Raw genomic sequence first — 20,611 nt, forward strand, 5'->3', positions numbered from 1 at the left:
GTGCTGAAAGAGTGCAACTATAGACTAGCGTTTTGCGCATTAGCATTTCACATCTGATATTACCGACTAGCTCGTCGTTCATCGCCGTCGCATATATATTATTAATAAGTGGGCAGTTTCAGCAGGTATTTCGAAATTTTAACTTTAATATGCATTAAAATTAACTGCTTGTTATTTCGGACGACTATTACGTCTTCATACTTATGCAGACGCATTATGAATTTACGAGAAATAAGGCCTTCTATGCAATCGCCCTATTGCTTCTGTTCATTTCTATAAGACATTTGGCATTGCCAATATATAACAACAAAATAAAAATACCAATAATTTTTTATCTTTAAGTTCTTAATTACTTCAAGATTCATGAGACTTTTTCAATAAACACCACATAACTAACTTGATGAATTAAAATGTTCCGAGCCCTTACATTCTTAATAGCTCCGCTTGCCCTAATTGAATTCTTACCTACACAAAATGAAATGCAACGCGAGTTCCGTGAATGTGCTGAAAGCGACGAAACCGAAAAAATGAACAAATGAGATGAAAGGCAGTTACAGCGACAGCGGAGTCCCCAGGAGACTCGATCCCGGAACATCGAGTACAACCGCGCGTACCGCAGGATAGTCTCCGTGGAGAAGCTTCGAGAGGCTGCCACAAGCTAGTCGGGGATCAATCTTTTGGAGTTTGTTGCGAGTGCGAGACACCAACAGAAAGATAAAGAGACAATTTGTGTGTAAGAGGGGCTGGGGAGGGGGACGAGGGACTTTAGCCCTCTTCACGTTTTCTAAATGACTGGAAGTAAGACTGTCGCAATTCTTTCCAATTTCTGACCCCGGGATATCCATTATATTTAGTCGCGCGAGAAACACATCGGAGAGTATCCAGGATGTATTCCATTGGACTAAGATGATCTTATTGAAGAAAAAAAAATAAAGTGGAAAGAAAAAGGAGATGGAGAAAATTAGAGTGGAAGGAACATTGGCAGGGGGAGGAAAGGAGAAAATGACCAAGAGCAGAAACTAAAGGAGTCTTGGAAAAATAGCCAGCAAGGATAAAAAAAAAGAAAGAAAAAATGGCTCTCCGTTCTACAAAAATTAAAGAGAAAAAGAGAAAGAGAGAATAAGCTCGGATCCTGGCTCGAGATGGACACAGAAAATCGCCATTACAAATTGACAAGCTTGATTGATGGCGTGCTCGCGGAAGGGATGGCCATGGATCGAAAGTAAGGATAGAGTGAGCACATGGAAAAAGTTCATAGGGTCCGAGTACGAGAATAAAAGAAAGAGAGGGATAGAGAGTGAGAGAGCGAGAGAGAGAGAGAGAGAGAGAGAGAGAAAAGAGGGGCACCGCTTCGGGATGGCAGATAGCGCGTGAGCGTTCTATCCGCAAAATCCGTCTGCGTATCTACAAAAGGGCGAGCGAGCAAGCGAGCTCAGTGCCACAGAACATGGAAAGAGAGAGAAGGAGAGAGAGAAACAGAGAGAGAGAGAGAGAGAGAATTGAAGAGCGAGAGAAAAGCGGTGGCGTTATCGAGGTGAACCTCTCAGCGAGTGCGTGACGAATGGTTCGCGTCTAGATTCGATGGGGTCCGACTTGCTCGATGGCTCAGACCACTCGGAATATTCGATAGCAACGACCCTTTTTTCGAATTCGTCAGGGTTGAAGAGGGAGAGAGCGAGAGAGAGAGAGAGAGAGAGAGCGAGAGCGAGAGCGAGAGAGAGAGAGAGAGAGAATGAAGAAAGAGAAAGAGAGATATCGAGGAAAACAGAAGAGAAGAGCGAAGTGGTCCGGGTGCAATCTTTTTGGGGACCTTTATTTGCTTCTTCTTCATGGACTATGCAAGAAAGGGAGACTGTAATTCGTTTTTTCTGAGTTTGGGATATGTACTGATAAAGAGAGTTAAAAATGACTTTATAGATTAGAATTGCAAATTAGGCGATGGTAGTTGATACTTGCGTGATAATCTTTGTATGAAGTTTCTGTTTTTGAGAGATACCTCATATAGATCATATATATAATGTTTGCTTCTATCTTTCATAATAATATAAATCAAACTTTTAAATATTTCCATAAGAATTTATGTCACATAATTTTGTTAATACAAATTATCGGATGGTGTAATATTAAGTAAAAACCTCATCAAAAATAGCTTTTTATATTAATAAATACAATAATAAATTGGTCGTACGTTTCAAAGATGTATAAAATTTTGAAATAATAAATGTAATAAGATTAATAATTAAACAATGTAAGTAAAATGAGCGTTAAGAAATTTTGTAAAAAAGCATTTGGGAAAAAAAAAATATTACCGATGTCCATTTCATGAAACGATTATTTTCGAGCGATGTTTAAATAAACGTAATTATGCATTTTCAGTACATTAAAAGAAAATATGGACAAAGCCGACCATGAAAGTAGCAAAAACGGCACACGGACATTAAATCGAATCCCAAAAGGTGTGCGACTGCTACGGTAATAAACCATTTCCTCTCCTTCTCTCCTTCTCTCTCTCTCTCTCTCTCTCGCTTTCACACTCCCTAGTACGTCCATCTGCTTCCCTCGTTCTCTTTCATTTTCTCTCTTCTTCACTCCTTCGGCGACTGGCAAAAGTGAATCGATGGACGACGGAGAAGACGACGCCGCAGAATGAGAAAAAGGAGCCGGGGTACAAAGACTTAGCGTCGTCCAGGCGGCGGGAACGGACTGCGGGTCGTAAACGACAATCAGACGTCGGTGCTCTTGAACGCCGACGAGGCGGCGTCAAGTGACGTATGGCTTGACCCCGGCACCGTAGCTACCGTAGGAATGTGTTTGCGGCCGCAATAAGCCAAGAGGCTCAGGCAATTATGACATCCAGCGGGTAAGATTGACGCGCCGGTCGGGCCGCGTTGACGATGGACGCGCGCGCGCGCGCGCGCCGGATTCTGGTAAAGGGCCGTGGTAAGGGCCGTGGTAAGGGCCGTGGTAAGGGCCGTGGTAAGAGCCGTGGTGAGGAGTCAGCCGCGTGAGCTACGGCGTGTGAGCGATGTTTATTGAGATTATAGTTTGGACACGCACTTCGAGTTTCGCTTTATTGCTCGCGCAGGGTTCCAAGTTCCGCGACGCGGACGTACTCGGAAGCGTAATTGCGCGCTGCCGATGCTTCGTTCGCTGGAGTACGAGGCTGTTGCCGCCGCGACGGAGACCTCTATACGAGGACCGCCAATACCGAGTCGAGAATACGTTGACGTTTTATGTCATTAGCCAACGACCCCGCGGCTTGTTATTAAATCAGCCTTGGCGGAGTCTTGTTACTTCGATTGCATTTGAATTCTGGCCGGTCATATCAAAGACTTGGCTGTAATGATGGATTGTTTTGTCCTCCCTTTATATCAACAAGTCAATTATAACTATAAGAATTAAGGGTCTTGCAAAGACATTAAGTCATCAAGACATTAACTCTCATTACACGCAACGTTTCGTTTATACTGACTTGCGTATCCTATTTCATTGTTTCGTGATTTTCGTCTAGTGACGAGCACTGCTATTAATAGCTTGAATAAAAAGAAAAGAAAAGAAGAAATCCGCATATTTGAAACAATTTACAAAAATGAATAAGTCGTTATTATTTTTATTTTACTTTTACTTTTTATTTTTTATTTTTATTTTTACTTTAGCCAATCGATAATATTAACGTTCTTTAATTGTGCTTAAGAAGCCGGTTCCGTCGAGTATTACGTCTTTTACATTCTTCCAAACGTTTTTGATAAAACGATGATTTTTATAGCAACTACGATTAAATCTATTATTATGAGCATTAATAAATTTGAAAGATGTAATATAGTATGAACGGTAGTCTATGATGTCCATAATCGTTATCGCAATACATATAAACACCGTCGAAATTACACAATACGAAAATATAACGTTTTAAGATGTCATAAAACGGTAGTTTACTGGGTCGAAAGTTCAAGTTAAGTAAGGATTCTATAGTCGTTGTAGATTTTATCGAATCGCCTCAACTTTCGTGAAACATTTCGTCTCCTCGTCTGTACTTAAAGACAGCTCCTTTATTATCAGTGCCGTAACAAAATGCACCTTACGGTCACAGCTTTACGGTACTTCAGAGCGACGTTACATTTTTACAACTCCGTCGCTGACCCTCACCCGGAAGTATAAGGCCGATTCAACCTGTGTTTAACTACTAAGATACGTAGACGCGGCACAGTTATTTCTTCCGTTTCTTCGAGTCACAATTGTTCTCATTCGGAATTACTATTCGACAGATTCTTATCACACGTTTTCATACGCTTTTCGGCTTACCAATTATACGCGCTCTTATTAATAATCATAAAGATTATCATTAGAGTTCTTAATTTCTTTATAAATTACAAATATTGTCCATAATTGCGCTTATATATATATATATATATATATATATAATTATGATTATGACACATTAATCAGCCGATAATGAATAGAAGCTGGTAAAGTTGTCGAGTCCAGGAAGTAAAAAATAAAGAAAAAAAAGGTATCCTTGAGAAAGCATCAATTGGATTGAATAGTCTAGTACGGAACTTTTATTATCCACTAAGAAATTCGCCATATACCTATTTCCGTGTAATTATCGCAAACTCTAATAGCATTTTTTACAACGCTTTGAAAAAAGAAGGAAATAAAATTTTTATGTCTAACTGAAAATATCGCACATGAGTCGCGTAGCAAACTTGGGATGTAGACCGAAAAGGCCTCGGACCGCAATCCTTGCATAATAGTAATAGAATCTAGCCGGCTGACGCGTACCGAGGAGACGGCGATGACTCTAGTAGTTGTACATCGTAAAATGATGCACTGCAGCTTTATAGTTTATAGTTGAACTGGTTCGCGTGCATCGGTTGGTAGGCGCGACGACGAGGAGGGCACATGGAGGTGGGATACGCTAGCGCGATCGAGATGGCGCGATTTAAAAGGGATCGCGCATTTTATGAGCGGTATTAGGAACGGCCGTGTTAAATCTGTACGAGCGTTTATGGCTACTGGTGCTCATTTGCCCCAAGCGAAGGGGTCGCAGAGCCTCTCTTCTCTCCTCTCGACACCGTCTGCTAATTTTACGCTAATTTTCCGAATGCGACACTTGCCACCGTACGATAAACCGCGAGGTATGCGAGTGCGAACCACGAGTGCGAATAGTGAGATAATGAATCGAGCTGTTGGAATTTTTTGAATCATTGGATTTAGATTAATGGAATATTTGATGTTTACACAAATATTTCACAATTTTTAATTGAAATTTCGAGTGAATATTAATTCTATTCAAGAGAGAGAGAGAGAGAGAGAGAGAGAGAGAGAGAGTGAGTGAGTGAGTGAGTGATAGAGGGAGGGGGGAGGGGTTAGAAGATACTATCTTTATTATTTTGTTATTTTTATTCTTAAGCTGTAATAAATTTCATATATTGTTTAAGTAATAAAAATATTTATCGATTGATTCAAATAGGTGGCAGGAATGAAGGCCTTTAAATAATGAGCTCGTTAGCACAGTTAAAATCGACGTGATAAATGATAGATTTAAGAAAGGTAATAATTTTTAATGGTTCTATTTCATCACATTTGATTCGCTGTTTTAAATACATCGTTATCACTGATCGAGAAAATAAAGGATATTTCATAAAAATAGGTTGCCCCAACTACGTGCATCCTTATCTCGTAATTCGAGCGTCATAACAAAGAAATAAACAGCAATATCTGAAACATCTGAGTTGAAGTAGAAGAAAATAAAAACGAGGAATAACGAGCTCTCGCAAGTACAATATTTTACGAGGCAAGGGGTAAAAAAAACGAGCGTCGGAACATATAAGCAGTAATGATTACCCACAGCGCAGTTATAATATCGCCGAAGCACGGCAGGATATTGACGCTAAAATTGAACAGCTCGGAGCACGCCTGATTTCATCCCTGGCGTCGCTCCTGATAAATCCTGGATCTGCTGCGGCATCAGTAGTACAAGACGATGCGCGTCAGGCGAAAGGTACATCAAGTAGTGCTCGCCATTATGCGATGATGCAATGACGACAACTTACACGGACGAGCGATACGCACACAGTATTATCTGTAATAACAATGTTCAACGGGTACTGGATGTGCGAGGCAATGCTGGGCGGCCAATCCTCGTAATGAAAGTATGATTGATGATGCAGACGGGAGGAGACCGGCTTGATCATTACCTCTCGACTCGCCAGTATATTGCATGTCTACGCGGACGCATGTATGCGCGCGCTGCGAGCACTTTATTATCTGACGAGATACACAATCTATAGGAGAGAGCTCAGGTGAGGATTGGTGTCGGACCAACTCGTCGACAAACGGCGACTGGTAACAATAATTTGATTGGTTATGCGTGCCGCTACTCAACAGTCGACTAAAAACACTTTTCAACGCCTTACGGGAAATAACCATACCACATGAGTATTAAAAGAAACTACCAACAATGTGTAAGATTTTTATACGATATTTTCACGAGCTATTGGAATATCATGGGGTCGCCCAATCATGTATAATTCATTATTATTCCAAACTATATTATCTATCAATTTACAATTTTTTTTTTTAATTTAAAGTACAATAGAAGAAAACTTTACAGTACAAAACACTCTATAAGCCATCGATACTATTTATATTACAGTATTTGTTTTTAATGCCTTAAATGAATTGATATATATATGTATAGAGAGAGAGAGAGAGAGAGAGAGAGAGAGAGAGAGAAGCCTATATGTAACTAGGAGTTTTATATCGAAATACGAAAACCAGGTTAAATATATAGCTGAATACACTATTTATGTAGCAAAAAGCTCGAGATGTCCATTCGGAAGATAAAGCGCGGGTTAAGTGGTCGAAGCTTTCCTTCCCCGGGGAAGCTCGGGGACAGCCAAAAGCACATTTATCATTTATGGTTTCCGACAGACAACAAAATCTGCCCTAGGGGCGATATTTTGGTTATTAAGGTATCGCGAAACTGTATCGAATGGAGTTGACGTGTCAGACGAGCAATATATATCGAGCTTCAAATGAGAAGGAGTGAAATGAAGAGAGAGAGAGAGAAAGAGAGTAAGAGGATGATAGAATTTGAGAAACTGTAAAGTAGTAAATGAAAAATTTTTTATCAATTATTACTGTGAGAAGTTTTATTTGTACAGCTAAGAAAATAAGTACTCGACATATAACTTTCATCAACTTTAAGCACGAAAAATGTAGCAAAATGTATAATGAAATTGTTATTACTAGTGATATGCCAAGATTGGATTTTCAAAGATAGATGATCACTTTTAAGAGACGTGAGAAATATTTTAACGACTAGGAGATGTTTATAGTGGAAATTGATAGTTCAATTTTATATAATTGGAAAATACACAACAACAGTCCCTCATGATTTCACTTTGAATTTATTCTATCATTTTTCATTGATTTTATAATCTTAAATAAAGTATAATCCATTCATTTCTATGCAATATCACTTATCGAAACGAGGATGCCAAGACGAGTAAGTGCACGGTAAATTTGAGATAAAAGAAGGGGTAAAAGTGCCGGTGCGAAAGTACGAACAAGCGTGGAAGAGAGAAAGGGGGAGGAAGATGAAGGGATGTAGAAGTTGAGGAGGAGAGAAAGAGAGAGAGAGAGAGAGAAGAATGCGAAATAGCCATGATGAGGATTGACTTCGTAGATGATAATCTGACGAACACGAGTTTCCACTCTCAGCTACTTTTGAGATCACGCGGGCGGGGTCTTTGGGTCGATAATAGTAGCAGTAGTCGCTATAGCCGCTTCTTGAATGTGCGAATCTTTCTTGATTTTCTACGATCCACTATTTTACTGCGATAGTAGACATGTCAATTATGCCTCTTATCTTATCTGAATAAGGTTAAAAGGTTTTTAATTGCTGGATTACCTGGAAAATATGATTTGAATTTTCGCCGAAAAAAGGTTTTTCTTACATTCTAAAGATTTGAAACCGTAGAGAACCTGAAAATCATTTATAATAATAAAAGGGGTATTAAATTGAGTAAACTCTCAGCCAGCTGATGATTGGTAGAAATCTAATATAAGATTTCTAGATAATCGTTAAAATAATATTAATTTCGATAATATCGTAATATCATAAAAAGCACATGTGATTTGTTTCAATAAGGTTCCTTCAATAAGGTTCATAAAGCATTACAAATATATTAAACAAAGAACGAACGAGACCATTTTGTATTACAGTCTTCTAAGGCCATAAAAGAAATTAATAATAAAAGAAATCCGTCTTTTACGAGGTAATAAACTCTTTCTATCAGATTTGAAATGTTCACATCATCTATTTCTCCTTAACGTCAAAATAGTAACAGAGTAACCGACTCAAGCCAGATTTCGCCAATAAAAAAGGAATCCATCCAGGAGCGGTCCTCCTTATACATAAAGAAGAACACCGGAAAATTGACGGCGGTGCTTCTGCGAATATCGTAAGTGTAGCCTCTCTAAAACACCCTTAAAGCCCAGTTTGGACAAGGCAAACAACCCGTAACTCAGTGAGTGTTTATGAGATGGAGGAGTCCAAGGGGATGGTATGGACCAACGAAGAGGCAGCAGTTGTAAAAATACGCGAATCGCCCTTATGTCTCGGCCGTTACTTGGAGGGTCCAGCAAAGGAAAAGACGGTCTGGGTGGCGGCACACGGACCTCCAGTTTCTTCTAAGAGCGGCACTTCGCTCGGTCTGACTTCGGAAAAACTGAGAGCAGGGAAAGAAATCTCTGTAAAGGAGACTGTAATCGAAAGACAAAGGAAGGGAGATCGAGAAGGATGTGAATTACTTTGGATCCTCAAAAGGGAGGTAAAAGAGGCGAAACAACGGCGGAGCGTAGTAGTGCCGCATGTTGCCGGATCGTAAAACCGGCTCTGATCACCAATGGCAATTATCCCATCGTTATCCGCCGCGTTATCCCCTTCCCTTTTCTTTCTTTCTACACTATTTTGTCCTTTTTTTCTCGGCTAAGGGGGCTCTCGCCTGTTTTACTACAAACGAAGTGATTCCCACCTCGTAAATGCCTCGTTTCCATGGATTATACGCATATGACACAAGGTGACGCTGCCGTCTTGTCAATTTTGAATTTTTCACTTTGTTAAAATTCTCTGCATTATCCAATATTTCTGTTTTTTTTGGTTTTCATTTTTATTTTATTAAAGAAAAAGATTCATTTTAAAAATATTTGATATTCATTCGAAAATATGTATTTTTAACAAATACATTTTATTGTAGAAATATGACTGAATTTAAAGTAGTTGATGTTATCATTTTTTACATTTAATTTAATTATATCATTGTAATTTTACTCGATGTGCATTAAATTTTTAATTTCTTAAACATTTAATCATGAAACCTGACGAGTATAAAATCGATTACATTTTGAAAATGCCAATTCCTGATTTGAAACAAGTCAGTAGTGTTAATCAATATATATCAGGCGAAATCCATTCTCATATATACGAAGTTAAACTTATTACTTGTGTATAATTACTTTTAATGAATGGAACTTTGTAAGAACTTATAATTGGATACCAGTATTGTGCTTATATATGTATTTAGATGAGTGTACGTGTCCGAGTGCGTGTGCGTGTGGGTAGCGTGTAAAAATTGGCATTAATAATATTGGTGGTCTTGACTTACCGGCTCGATTGCTCTGGTCTATCATAGGTTGAACAATTCTACGCCTCGCATTGATGAACCTATAGGAAATTAAAAATATTTTAATTAGAAATTTGTAATTAAACCAGAAAATCGGTTGAGATTTATAAGTGAAACGTATTATATCGTATAACGCCAATGCATTAATTTCAAATTTGTTATCAAATTCTTTATTACTTATTGTTCCTTGCATTCACATAGTTTACATGTGATTATTACTGAACTTACTATTCTTAGAGATTTATTCGCAATATTATTTGAAATGTATTTCATTGGAAAAATCAGGTATATACAAGCTAAACAAGATATATCAATTTCAAGACTATCTCAACGAAATCACTGTATCAGACGGCAAATTATCAGCGCTTTTCATTAAAGGCAACAATAGACCGCTGGACGATTGCGAATTCATCCTCGTTAAATCGGATAAGGCTCCTTTTACTCGCTCAAGTAGAAGTGACCTCCTAATGAAACCACAGATTCGCTTGGATAATAGCGCCCTTTAATAAAGAATCGTCTTCCGCGATACATCATTAGTCGTCGTGGGCACAAGTAAACGGAAAAACCGACAATGGCTTTGCGGTTGTGTTTTGTCCTGGCTCGACGACTTCTTCCCGCACGCGCAAACAAAAAGAAGAAGCTGGAAGCTATATGGCAGGACGAAATGGTGGAAGGTCTGTACGTCAGCCGACGTCAGCGTCGCGGCGCCCTAATGGGCGCAGACGTCGGAAGTGATTGGGTTTCCGCTCGACTGACTTCAGCAGAGTCGTCCTTCCTTTCTATCTCCCATTCCTTTCTCAGCTTTATATCGGTCGGTCTTGCTCGCTTTTGAGCGAGCGGAGATTGCATGAGCGAGAGGGTGAAGGAGGGTTCTCTTGTTTTGCGGCGTGGACTGGGCTTCTTCTTACCCCGATTTCCTTACGCCTGGATGAATTTCTCCTTTCTCTCTCTTTCTCTCGGTCTGTCACACACACACACGCACAAGGACGCACACACACACACACACACACACGCACGCACGCACACGCACGAACGACGCACGCACGCACGCTGTTTTCTCACTTCTCTCATCAAGAAATGCTTGCTCTTTCGATTGGATGGAGAATTAGGTAGGAATGGGGTGGCTGTACGGGGGCACTGTTATGAATAATAATTATTGAATTCGCGCTTATAGAGAGTCAGTTACCCGTACCGACGCCTTCTATTATCACGTTAATGCCTACCGCTTCGGCTTGTCCAAACGAGTGTAGAACTCGAGCAATGCTTTGGGGCCGCACAATGGACGCGCGTCGTTGGAAAATTGACGATGCGTGGAAACTTCACCCGATTTTACCCTCTTCTCTTTCCCGTTTCTCGTGGGTATATTCTGGCCTAGGCCTTTCGTCTTTTTGTGACTAATTTCCATTATATTCGCTAATATGATAATAAGCCCATAAGCCCCGAAGAGAGACATTTGGCGGATATGTTGTCTTCTTAAGTAACAGATTAAAAATACTGGAAATAAAATAGGATTGATTTCTATACAAACAGCGACTTATAATGTAACTGTCCGAGTCCGAATATTACGATATTAGAATTGGAATTGTCAATGATCGAAAGCAGAGACAGAAACTGAATATTAAAAATATCATTTTGATAAGGGCGTCCTCTCACTCCCTCCCCTTCCTCATTCATTCTCTTTCCATGATCCAACATGCGTGAAAGGAACACTCGAAAGCATATTCTTTTTTTCGCGCGATCCTGACATTTTTTCCAATCCCGCCACTACTGGCCTCCCCATTCTTCGCACTTCACCCCTCCCACTTCACCTTAACAACATCTCGCATACTAGCCAAATCCCTATCCTCGTAGACACCCCCCTTGTGCACACCGGCAAACTCCGGCGGCACGTCACTAACAGCTGACTACCTCATGCCATCTCCATACCCACCCCCGTGTCCATTGACGGCGGGGCCGGAGCTGAAATATCGCCCGAACAATGGTGCCCACCAACGCGAATTGCACCACAGTACGAGAAACGACGACGCGCGACCCGCGTAAACGAGCGCCAAGGGAGGGTGAAGTGTAGGCAGGTTCCAGTAGCAAAAATATCGGTGGATTCTCAATGCTGGGAAACTCGTAGCGCGGGCGCGGGCCGATAAAATTTTACAGTCGAAATAACTCGGTGAAAGTACGGCGTTCTTACATCTACAGCTATGCTTTCGTAACTTTTCTCTACAGCCCCTCACTGCCTCGTCTTAGTTACATTATTATCATTACAAATGAATTGTCTGAAATCAATTTTAAAAAAAATAGTACGCTTCGCGAATTTGAGGAGGTAGACTCGCGTGAACTTGAATTATACGAGCTCTCAAGTTTATTTGAAGAATTTGAGGGAATTTATTGATTCATAAGCAGAGAATGAATTTCAAATTATCTAGATGGTAAGTTCACTGTGCATAATAATTTAATAACCTATTTTAAAAACTGAAGTACGATAAAAGAATATTAACTTTGATGGATGTGAGCTTCATTTTTTAGTCTTTTCAAGTTTCAAATTTAATCTATAATTTATTTGGTTTAGAAAAACGGCCGATATAAATAAGAAAAAAAATTTTTTTACGAAGTTTCCTATGAAAATTATTTACTAGTAGAATTTGTTAAAATATTACATGTCGTATCATTTTTAGCCTAGTATAGGTAATATGCGACGATAACTTTATTGATTGTCCACTATTATTTATATAAAATATTTATACATACAAATATATAAAGTAGTTCATGAAGATTGAAAATTATTAAAAAAAAAATTCATAATTTATGTAATTAATGATTTTTATATAAGCATGAAATAATAAATAATAATTGTATAACTAAGAAATCCATCGCCAACTGATGATAAAACGACTATATAATTTTATCTCCGATACGTCTAGAAATGAAAGGAGAAATTATTTCTGACATTTATCGACAACTAATGAATACACATTCCGCTAATATTAGCCAATAAACGTACACATCCTTAGAATAAGACACGTGGAGACTCGACGGTACGAATTTTATCGTTGCGCACTTTTTCGTTCATATAATCTGGGTACATAACGATAATAGTATCTCGCGTGCCGATTATCCTCGATTGATGGCACATATTCCCCGAGCGATACCCACACGTCGATGCGATGAATGAAAAACAAGGCGACAGATTATTGCTGAGTGCGTTCCAACCGAGATGACAAAACACTCTTGGATCTTCTATGATTTCCTTCGACTATATATCCTTCGCTCACACGCCTGGAAATTCACTTTTGAACTTTTTAATAAGGTTTGTACTGCTAGTTTTTTTTATGCGATTCTCCGTAATTATAAATTTTTCTTCGATTATCAACCCACTAATTTTAGCATTTCTTTATCTATCTCATTCTCTTTCTCACTTACTCTCACTCTCTCTCTCTCATTCCCTCTCTCTCTCTCTCTCTCTCTCTCTCTCTCTCTCTCTCTCATTTCCTCTTTTCTCCTCTCATCGTAATTTTACCTTTATCAAGCAATTTATAGTATAGATATTGATAAATTTACGAGAGATTATCAATTCGCATAATGACGTATACAATTATGTAACGGCTGTTTTTTAAAATGATGAGCAATGAAGTACAAAAAAAAAAAAATGTCATTTTTTAATGCAGTTACTTTCTTGTTTAGCTTACGAAATTATTCTAATTGAGTCTCGCAAAACATACTATAATTTAATAAGAATTATTATGTTTATTAAGCAATTTTATCATTGATTTTTCAAATAGATTTCTCTCTTGGTAAATCTTTCGGTAAATATGATTTAACAAAATTTGTTCAACATAATTATGGCCCAATAGCCGGATAAAATAGAAAAGTGAATTTAATTTCTAAACGAAGAAAATTACTACGAAATAATTATTGCCAAGGAACTGGAAGCATTGGGAATATTTTTATGGAGTATCGAGGAGAACCAAGCATATGACCCTTCTGCGTAAAAAAGGCATAAAATCCAAAGGTCTATGTATATGGGGGATTGTCCCCTGTATGACCTTCTTCACCATGACTAAATTTAATGCACTCAGCATGCATATATGAATAATATGCGACAGACACCCAAATACGACACGTTCGGGTTTTCGTGTACGTATGCATATGATTGACTCAAACTGGTTGTATATGGGTTGAAGACCTCATTCATGATCTCCAAATATATCAATTAAAATGGGGATTTCTCTTTTTCCTACTTTACCGCACATTTTGTACCATTTAAATAGTTGAAAGTTTATTCCATCTTGTTACATAATTTGTTTCATAATTAGCATGTATGTATGTATATTGTATAAAGTTTAAAAGATACATAGATTGGTAAATTATTATATTATACGCCATGATACTATTGTCTTTTAAAACTCCACGAAGAAAGTTTTCAACAGCGAAGAAAAATATTACCTTATTATAATTACCTATAAATTGAACATAAAGCCGTGATTTTAAATAATAATGAATCGATGAATTTTAGCTTGAATTTAAATATATATGGAGTGGGAGTGGGGGAATATTAAAAAAAGAAAGGGGCGAGAGAGCTGTAAACCATTTGCAATTATCGAAGAGCTTCCATTAGTTAAATATAGTCTATGTGTGCACGAAAAGAGAATCTCTCTCTCTCTCTCTCTTCATCTGTTTTACTCGCTCAGTCTCATCAAAACATCATTATCGCGCTTTTGAGCGAGCTTGTAAGCGAAGTGCAGGAAAGTGCGCAGACGAAAGGGTAAGAGAGAGAGTAGGGAGAGCATGCCCAAAGTACTATTAGTAATCAATTTCGTTGGCTCGTACAAGCCGTGTTTCGACCGAGGTCGCTAATGCTTGCAAAAGCGAAAGAAGAATTAAAGAGAGCGAAAGGGGACTGCCAGAAGAAACTTGGCAGTATGTGGCCGCGTAATGCCTTTTCTAATTTCGTTTTACTCTCTTGTAGCAGAAGCGACCATTTCGAAACATTTTCTGAGCGATCGTTTATCACTCAAAAGCGAGGCCTCGGAAAATTCCATTAATACTTTCACAGGCATACACTTTAGACATTTTCATATTTCAGTTTCTTAAAAATAATACGATGATACAATTGATTATGAAAAGTACTAAAAAAATTACGAAGAAAGTGCTATAGTTACGTCCAATGTCCAAGAGATCGACAATATTTAAATAATGATTATATTTATAGACATACTTATATTTATACTTAACAAATAATTGTACGCTGAATTGCAGCCTCCGATTAAAAAAGCTCAATGATAATGCTACATCATTCGAGCATTTCAAATGCAATTGCACTTTTAAAATCATGTTTCATCGTCAATAAGGGACACTAACAACTAACCACTTTAATTATGAATTATTCGCACATCTAACAATGGACTAATTAGATCTATAATATCATTGCGGAAATGGATTTCGCGTAATTAACATTAAGTAGCCGGAATTATTGGAAAGCTAATAAATACATAACGACTAAAGTACACTCGAGATCCGAAATGTCTCAATGCTCAATAGCCACGGAGCATGTCCAATGAGAGTAACACGTAAGGCGAATGCAAGCGTGCATCCTCATTGGCTGGATATCGAGGATTTACGATTTTCCATGAGTACATCTTGGACATTGACCGATAATCATGGAAGTGGTGCATTCGCGCGTTGACGATACGGACGATTGGGCAGATTGGACACGAGTCGACAGCTCCCGCACGTCAGCGTTGTAATTTAGCTCACGTCATCGATTTAAATACGCCTTGATGATTCTAAAGCGGGTGGGGTGAGTGAGGTGGTTAAAAATGTATTTTTCATTGGGCACTTAAGGTGAATATGTAATGAGAATATGTAACAATTGTGTAAGATCCATTAACTTTATATTTGGATAGAAGATAGTGCTTCTCGTGTTTTAACAATATTAAATAAATGCAGCTTTGGCTATGAATATTATTGTGAGACTATTTTCGCATTTACTTATGTAGATTTTGCAAGTTTTCGACTATGTTTTCTGTCAATATAATCGTTAAAGTGCCATAGCCCGAAAATAAACAAATATTTAATTTAATTAGCAAATTTTCGATATGTGTATAAGCGTCACCTAAATGTAATATGTTAAAATTGGTAAATATAAAGTTTTATTGAATTTAACTACGGAGCTTTACCTAATAATAATTCCATTTATCAATTCTCCCTTTCCTTAAAAGTTAGGATAAATTTTAATTTAATGGACTATTTATATTAAAATACTGCTTCTACTTATTCCATACTTATTATTATAAATACAAATCATCGAATCAGTTATTGCGTAAGAAAGTCGTAGAGTAATTACATTATGACAAAAGTGATATAAATTACCATTTTCATGATTTTTCCTTTCTTAAAGAATTTTCGTACATAACAATGACTCATCTCTAATGAGCAATGTTCATTTTTTTTACAACTAATATTTATGCACTTTATTATACGCATTCGACAGAACATTTTTCCTCATTTCATTTCTTCTTGCCCTTTACCATCGATTTTTTCTATTCCTTTCATAAATTCTCCTTTCTTTCATCTCGCTTTTCCTCCGCTCTGCCTCCCACCCCTACTTTCTCCTATACCCTCCATTTTGTCCAGTCGCGCAGGAAAACGTGCGCCAACTCGGTGACTCTGCATTTAATCTATGGCCAGCGAATGGTTTTTCGGAAAATTCGCTCCGAAATTTATATAATTGTTTTGCCGGGGCTCGTCAATAAATTTTCCGCGCTACGCGATAACGCCGCAGAATCTCGAGCGCACTGATGTTAATGGCTGCAGCACTTCGTCGAATCTACCAATAAAACGACGAATGCTCACGCGCATCGATGAAACAAAAATCCCAGATCGATATTGACTATGCGTGTACTCATAACCACGGCTTGACCTCACCTCGTCCGTTTTCTCCAGCTATTTCCTATAACGCCATTGTAAAATAACCAAATTGTTTTTATCTCGTTGGTTGTACGCACGATTTCATCCCTACGTATTTCAGCCTTCGTTTTGGTTACTGAAAGTTTTTCTGATTTCGGTTTAGCTATTACTATACGTTATTTATAACTATTAACTATCTCCACCCTATTGCTCCGAATTGAAAGTAATTTTTTCGTTATCTCAAATATTTTTGTTGGTCCATAATATTATCAATATTTATCCACTTTACTTTATTCTTATCTAGAATCACAAAGAAAAGCATTCGCTCGCTTAATTGCAGATACTCATAAAATATATATCACTAGATAATTTACGAAATAAATATTTGATTAGTACAATTACGTATGGATTTACGTATTTATAATAATTTACAATTAATTTTCATGAAATGCATATATATATATATATATATATTAGAAATTTGTTTCAATTATTTAAAGTCAATAATGCTATTAGAATAAATACAACTGTCTGAATCGCATGAATTACAGGCACGATTCTAAATTATAAAAGTTTTAAACAATTTAAACATGACTACTATTGGAAATTAATGCCAAAATTGCATATAAAAAAAGGATGAAGAAATTAACACACGAAAGCGAGTGGAAAATTGCCGAAGAGTTTTTCGTTAAAAGTTTGTCGGAATGCCTCCTCGAGTGCCTCTAATCACAATTAACGTCGACTTTGCGAAATGCGCTTATACGGAGGCTTCGCCGCTCTTGGACTATCGTAATATACAAGCTGCAGAACGGTTCGTTCCCGTCACAATGTGTGTGCTGCACTACGAGGTCGCTGGTTAATCAGTGCAATTAGGGTAACACGTGCATAACCAGGCAGCGGAGCACATGTCACGTGATGAATGGTCGCCCCAGCAAAATTGTGATCAGTGGACGTTGCTGCCCACCGTCGCTGCCCTTCCTACCTACCGCTACCTCCCCCTCGTCCGGTTTCTCGCGCGAACTCACTCGCTCACAGATACACTCGCGCACACTCGCTCGCTAGGTTGACCGAGTGTGCACTTCATATATCGTATCTGCGCGTATCGACCTACTACCCCCTCTACCGTTTGTCGCTCGACTATGCGTGTTCTGGTATTGCTGTACGTTGACTCCTCTTTCACGAAACTGATCGTATGAACGTAATTCGTAAAATGGTAGCATTCCTCCCACTACTCGCAACGAGAGGCGAATGATTGTTTGCTTGTTTTGGTGCATGATTTACCAGGCGTATGCATGCGCATATGCCTTCAGCCAAGGATTAGAAAGGGACGTGGAAAATACATTGTGGGAGTTCGGTTTACCATAAACATTAAATTATAAAGACGAAGTCTTTAAGTCCCAGTCCCAGAGAATGATGCCCCCGGTCAAATATTTTTTACTATGCCATAATTACAAGGACTCGTGTACATGATGATGAACAGGTCAACACTGCTACTTTAAGTTAATATATGTTGCATTGGGCGCATACACATCAAATGGATCACTTATTTCGGATAAATAAATATCTTTATACCAATATCGATAGGTCAATACCTTGAAACTGTTATTTGTCGCTTAAAATATTTATAGATTATTAAAATTATTATTATTTAATTATAGTTTAATGCAACGAACACAAATAATTGCCTTAAAACATTATCCGTGCATGCTATAGCACGTCATTTTATTTGCCAATGAATAGTATAATCCGCGAAAACTTAGCAGCGTGTAAAGCAATCGTTGCTAATGTATTAATACAATATTTTAATCTGAATTTTGATAGCGGCAACCTTGGTTAATGGCCATTGCCTCATCTTTACATTAGCATGGCATAATATAGTCCAAGGAATGCTCAAGTCATCAATTACCATTTGCTTCCAGACAATGGAGCCGAAGTGATTGATCGATCGATCGCTGTGACGACTTTTTGCGACAGTATCCTTCCCATAATCCGAACGTCTCTCCCATCATCTCGCCCACTTATCCTCCCCACTATCCACCCTACCTTCATACACGTAATAAAGGAAAACAATCGAGACGCGTGAAAGTCACCTCCTTGTGCCAAGTCGGTAATCGCGTAAGGCTATCGTTCGTAAAGTGCAGCCTCGTCCAAAGTGTAGAGGAGCTCCCCGTTAAAGCCCGATCGTCAGCCCTTGAAGGGTGTCCGTTACCACGTTCCCAGCGGCGAGTTATTGGCCTTGCAGCTGTCGCCGAACATTCTTGACTAAGTCGATTGTCAGGACATTTCTCGCCCGGGCCAGGGTTTCATCTCGGGACGCAACGAGGGCGACGCCGATGGCCTGGCGTCAGCTTGTAGCAGTCTCTTAAACTCCGGGGCTCGGACACACTCTATATGTAACAACTGCTGACGCTATTATAAACTGCCGGTCGAGAATGTTGTCATCGTCCTGGGGCTCAACGTCGTTGCTATATGTACTCCAGTGTTCGTCCTTTCGGCCAGAAGCTGGTGCGACTGTGCATGAAGGGGACGGGGCGCTTAACGGCGTGCCAACCGCTTCGAGTTCTAGGCGACTGGATCTACCGACGAACTGCAGCCGCTCCAAGGATGAGAGAAACCCACCGTTCGGAAATATTATCCCGTCGTTGTCCCTTGTCTCATCAGTATGACTTCTGCTGACATTTCAATTTGATCTAATATCCGATAATTTAGTCATCTGAGTGTGTTATTCGCCTCGAAGGGAAAAAGAACGCCGGACTCTCGATCATTTGGGATATTTACATTATAATACGTGCACAATGAATGAGAAAAAGCGATAATGGGAAAAGGTGAGGAATGAAAAATTAATATGGGGAATGGAAATTAAAAATGTAATTACAGCGTTAATGCATTGTGCACATAATGACTTCAAATAACGTTCTCGGGTAATATTATCGTCGTAATTTTATAAACAATAACATCAAAATGGCAATAATGATATTAACAAAATGACAGTGAATATTTATTAAAATTTATAATTAATAGGCGATATCTGTCCTGACATGATAAACGGTCTAATTTTTACGCGATAATCTTAAAATTCAGAACTTTCGAGGCATTTCGGCGGCAAAAATTTTTTTGGAGTTTAAAAAACCGACATGACCTACAAGCGCCCATTGGACGCACAGCAAAATATAGTCAATTTCATTGCCCTTACTCTATCCCTCTCTATTTTGGAAAAGAGTCCCCTCATACGCACGTGATAATCCCGTCCGACAATCGCCACTTTGGAAAATCGACTTGCCGGGACGTCGGGCGCCGCCACGTAATGGCCATTACGCTCGACTTGATCCCACTGACAATTTCATCTTTTCTCCCCTCGGCCCCACATTCATCAAGGAGCCCCATAACGTCAGGCAACGGAGAATCCAAAAAGAAAACAGCATTGCTTGCGGCTAATTTGCTTTTATTTACATTTCAGGACGGAAAAGCGCGTTAGAGGCGCGCGCTTCCTGTACCGGCACGTGGCGCACGGCCGCATAAAGACGTCTCGCTGAGATAAGAGGTCATTTAGATTGATTGCTAGCGCGAAAAAGAGTGCGATATATATGTCGAGAGAGAGAGAGAGAGAGAGAGAGAGAGAGAGAGAGTGAGAGAGTGAGTGAGAGACGAAGGAAGTAAAACAACACTGAATGGCTCTGAAGGGCCACATTTACCATTTCTCGGCGTTCTCGAATCTTTTCCTTGGATCTCGAGAGGCTACTAGTGTTCTCACTATACACTTGATGTTTTGACTGCTTTTTGCTTTCATTTAAGAAAGAATGTTACAGAATATTTATTGCAGAATATCTTATTTCATTGACGATGTCTTTTATAATATGTGATGGAATGTAAAAGATTTTACAAGAGAGAGAGAGAGAGAGAGAGAGAGAGAGAGAGAGAGAGAGAGAGAGAGAGAGCTATAACGCGGCTTTCATAATCTGCAAGAAATGAAATACTTAAGTGATAAAGGCTGCAAGATAAATTCATTTCCACAACTAAAA

The 20,611-nt window shown here is 38.8% G+C and overlaps 1 protein-coding gene across 3 annotated transcripts in view; it reads right to left on the reverse strand.

Moving 5' to 3' along the window:
- Window positions 1-20,611, reverse strand: part of hth (Meis homeobox homothorax) — a 517,031-nt gene that overhangs the window by 13,637 nt on the left and 482,783 nt on the right. For all 3 annotated transcript variants that reach the window (XM_011498002.1, XM_011498003.1, XM_011498001.1), the window contains one exon: window positions 9,675-9,733. In XM_011498002.1, the coding sequence (XP_011496304.1) occupies window positions 9,675-9,733 (59 nt within the window). The remainder of the gene's footprint in view (window positions 1-9,674; window positions 9,734-20,611) is intronic.

The sequence above is a fragment of the Ceratosolen solmsi genome, unplaced genomic scaffold (assembly GCF_000503995.2).
Source record: "Ceratosolen solmsi marchali unplaced genomic scaffold, CerSol_1.0 scaffold14, whole genome shotgun sequence".
Classification (NCBI taxonomy): domain Eukaryota; kingdom Metazoa; phylum Arthropoda; class Insecta; order Hymenoptera; family Agaonidae; genus Ceratosolen; species Ceratosolen solmsi.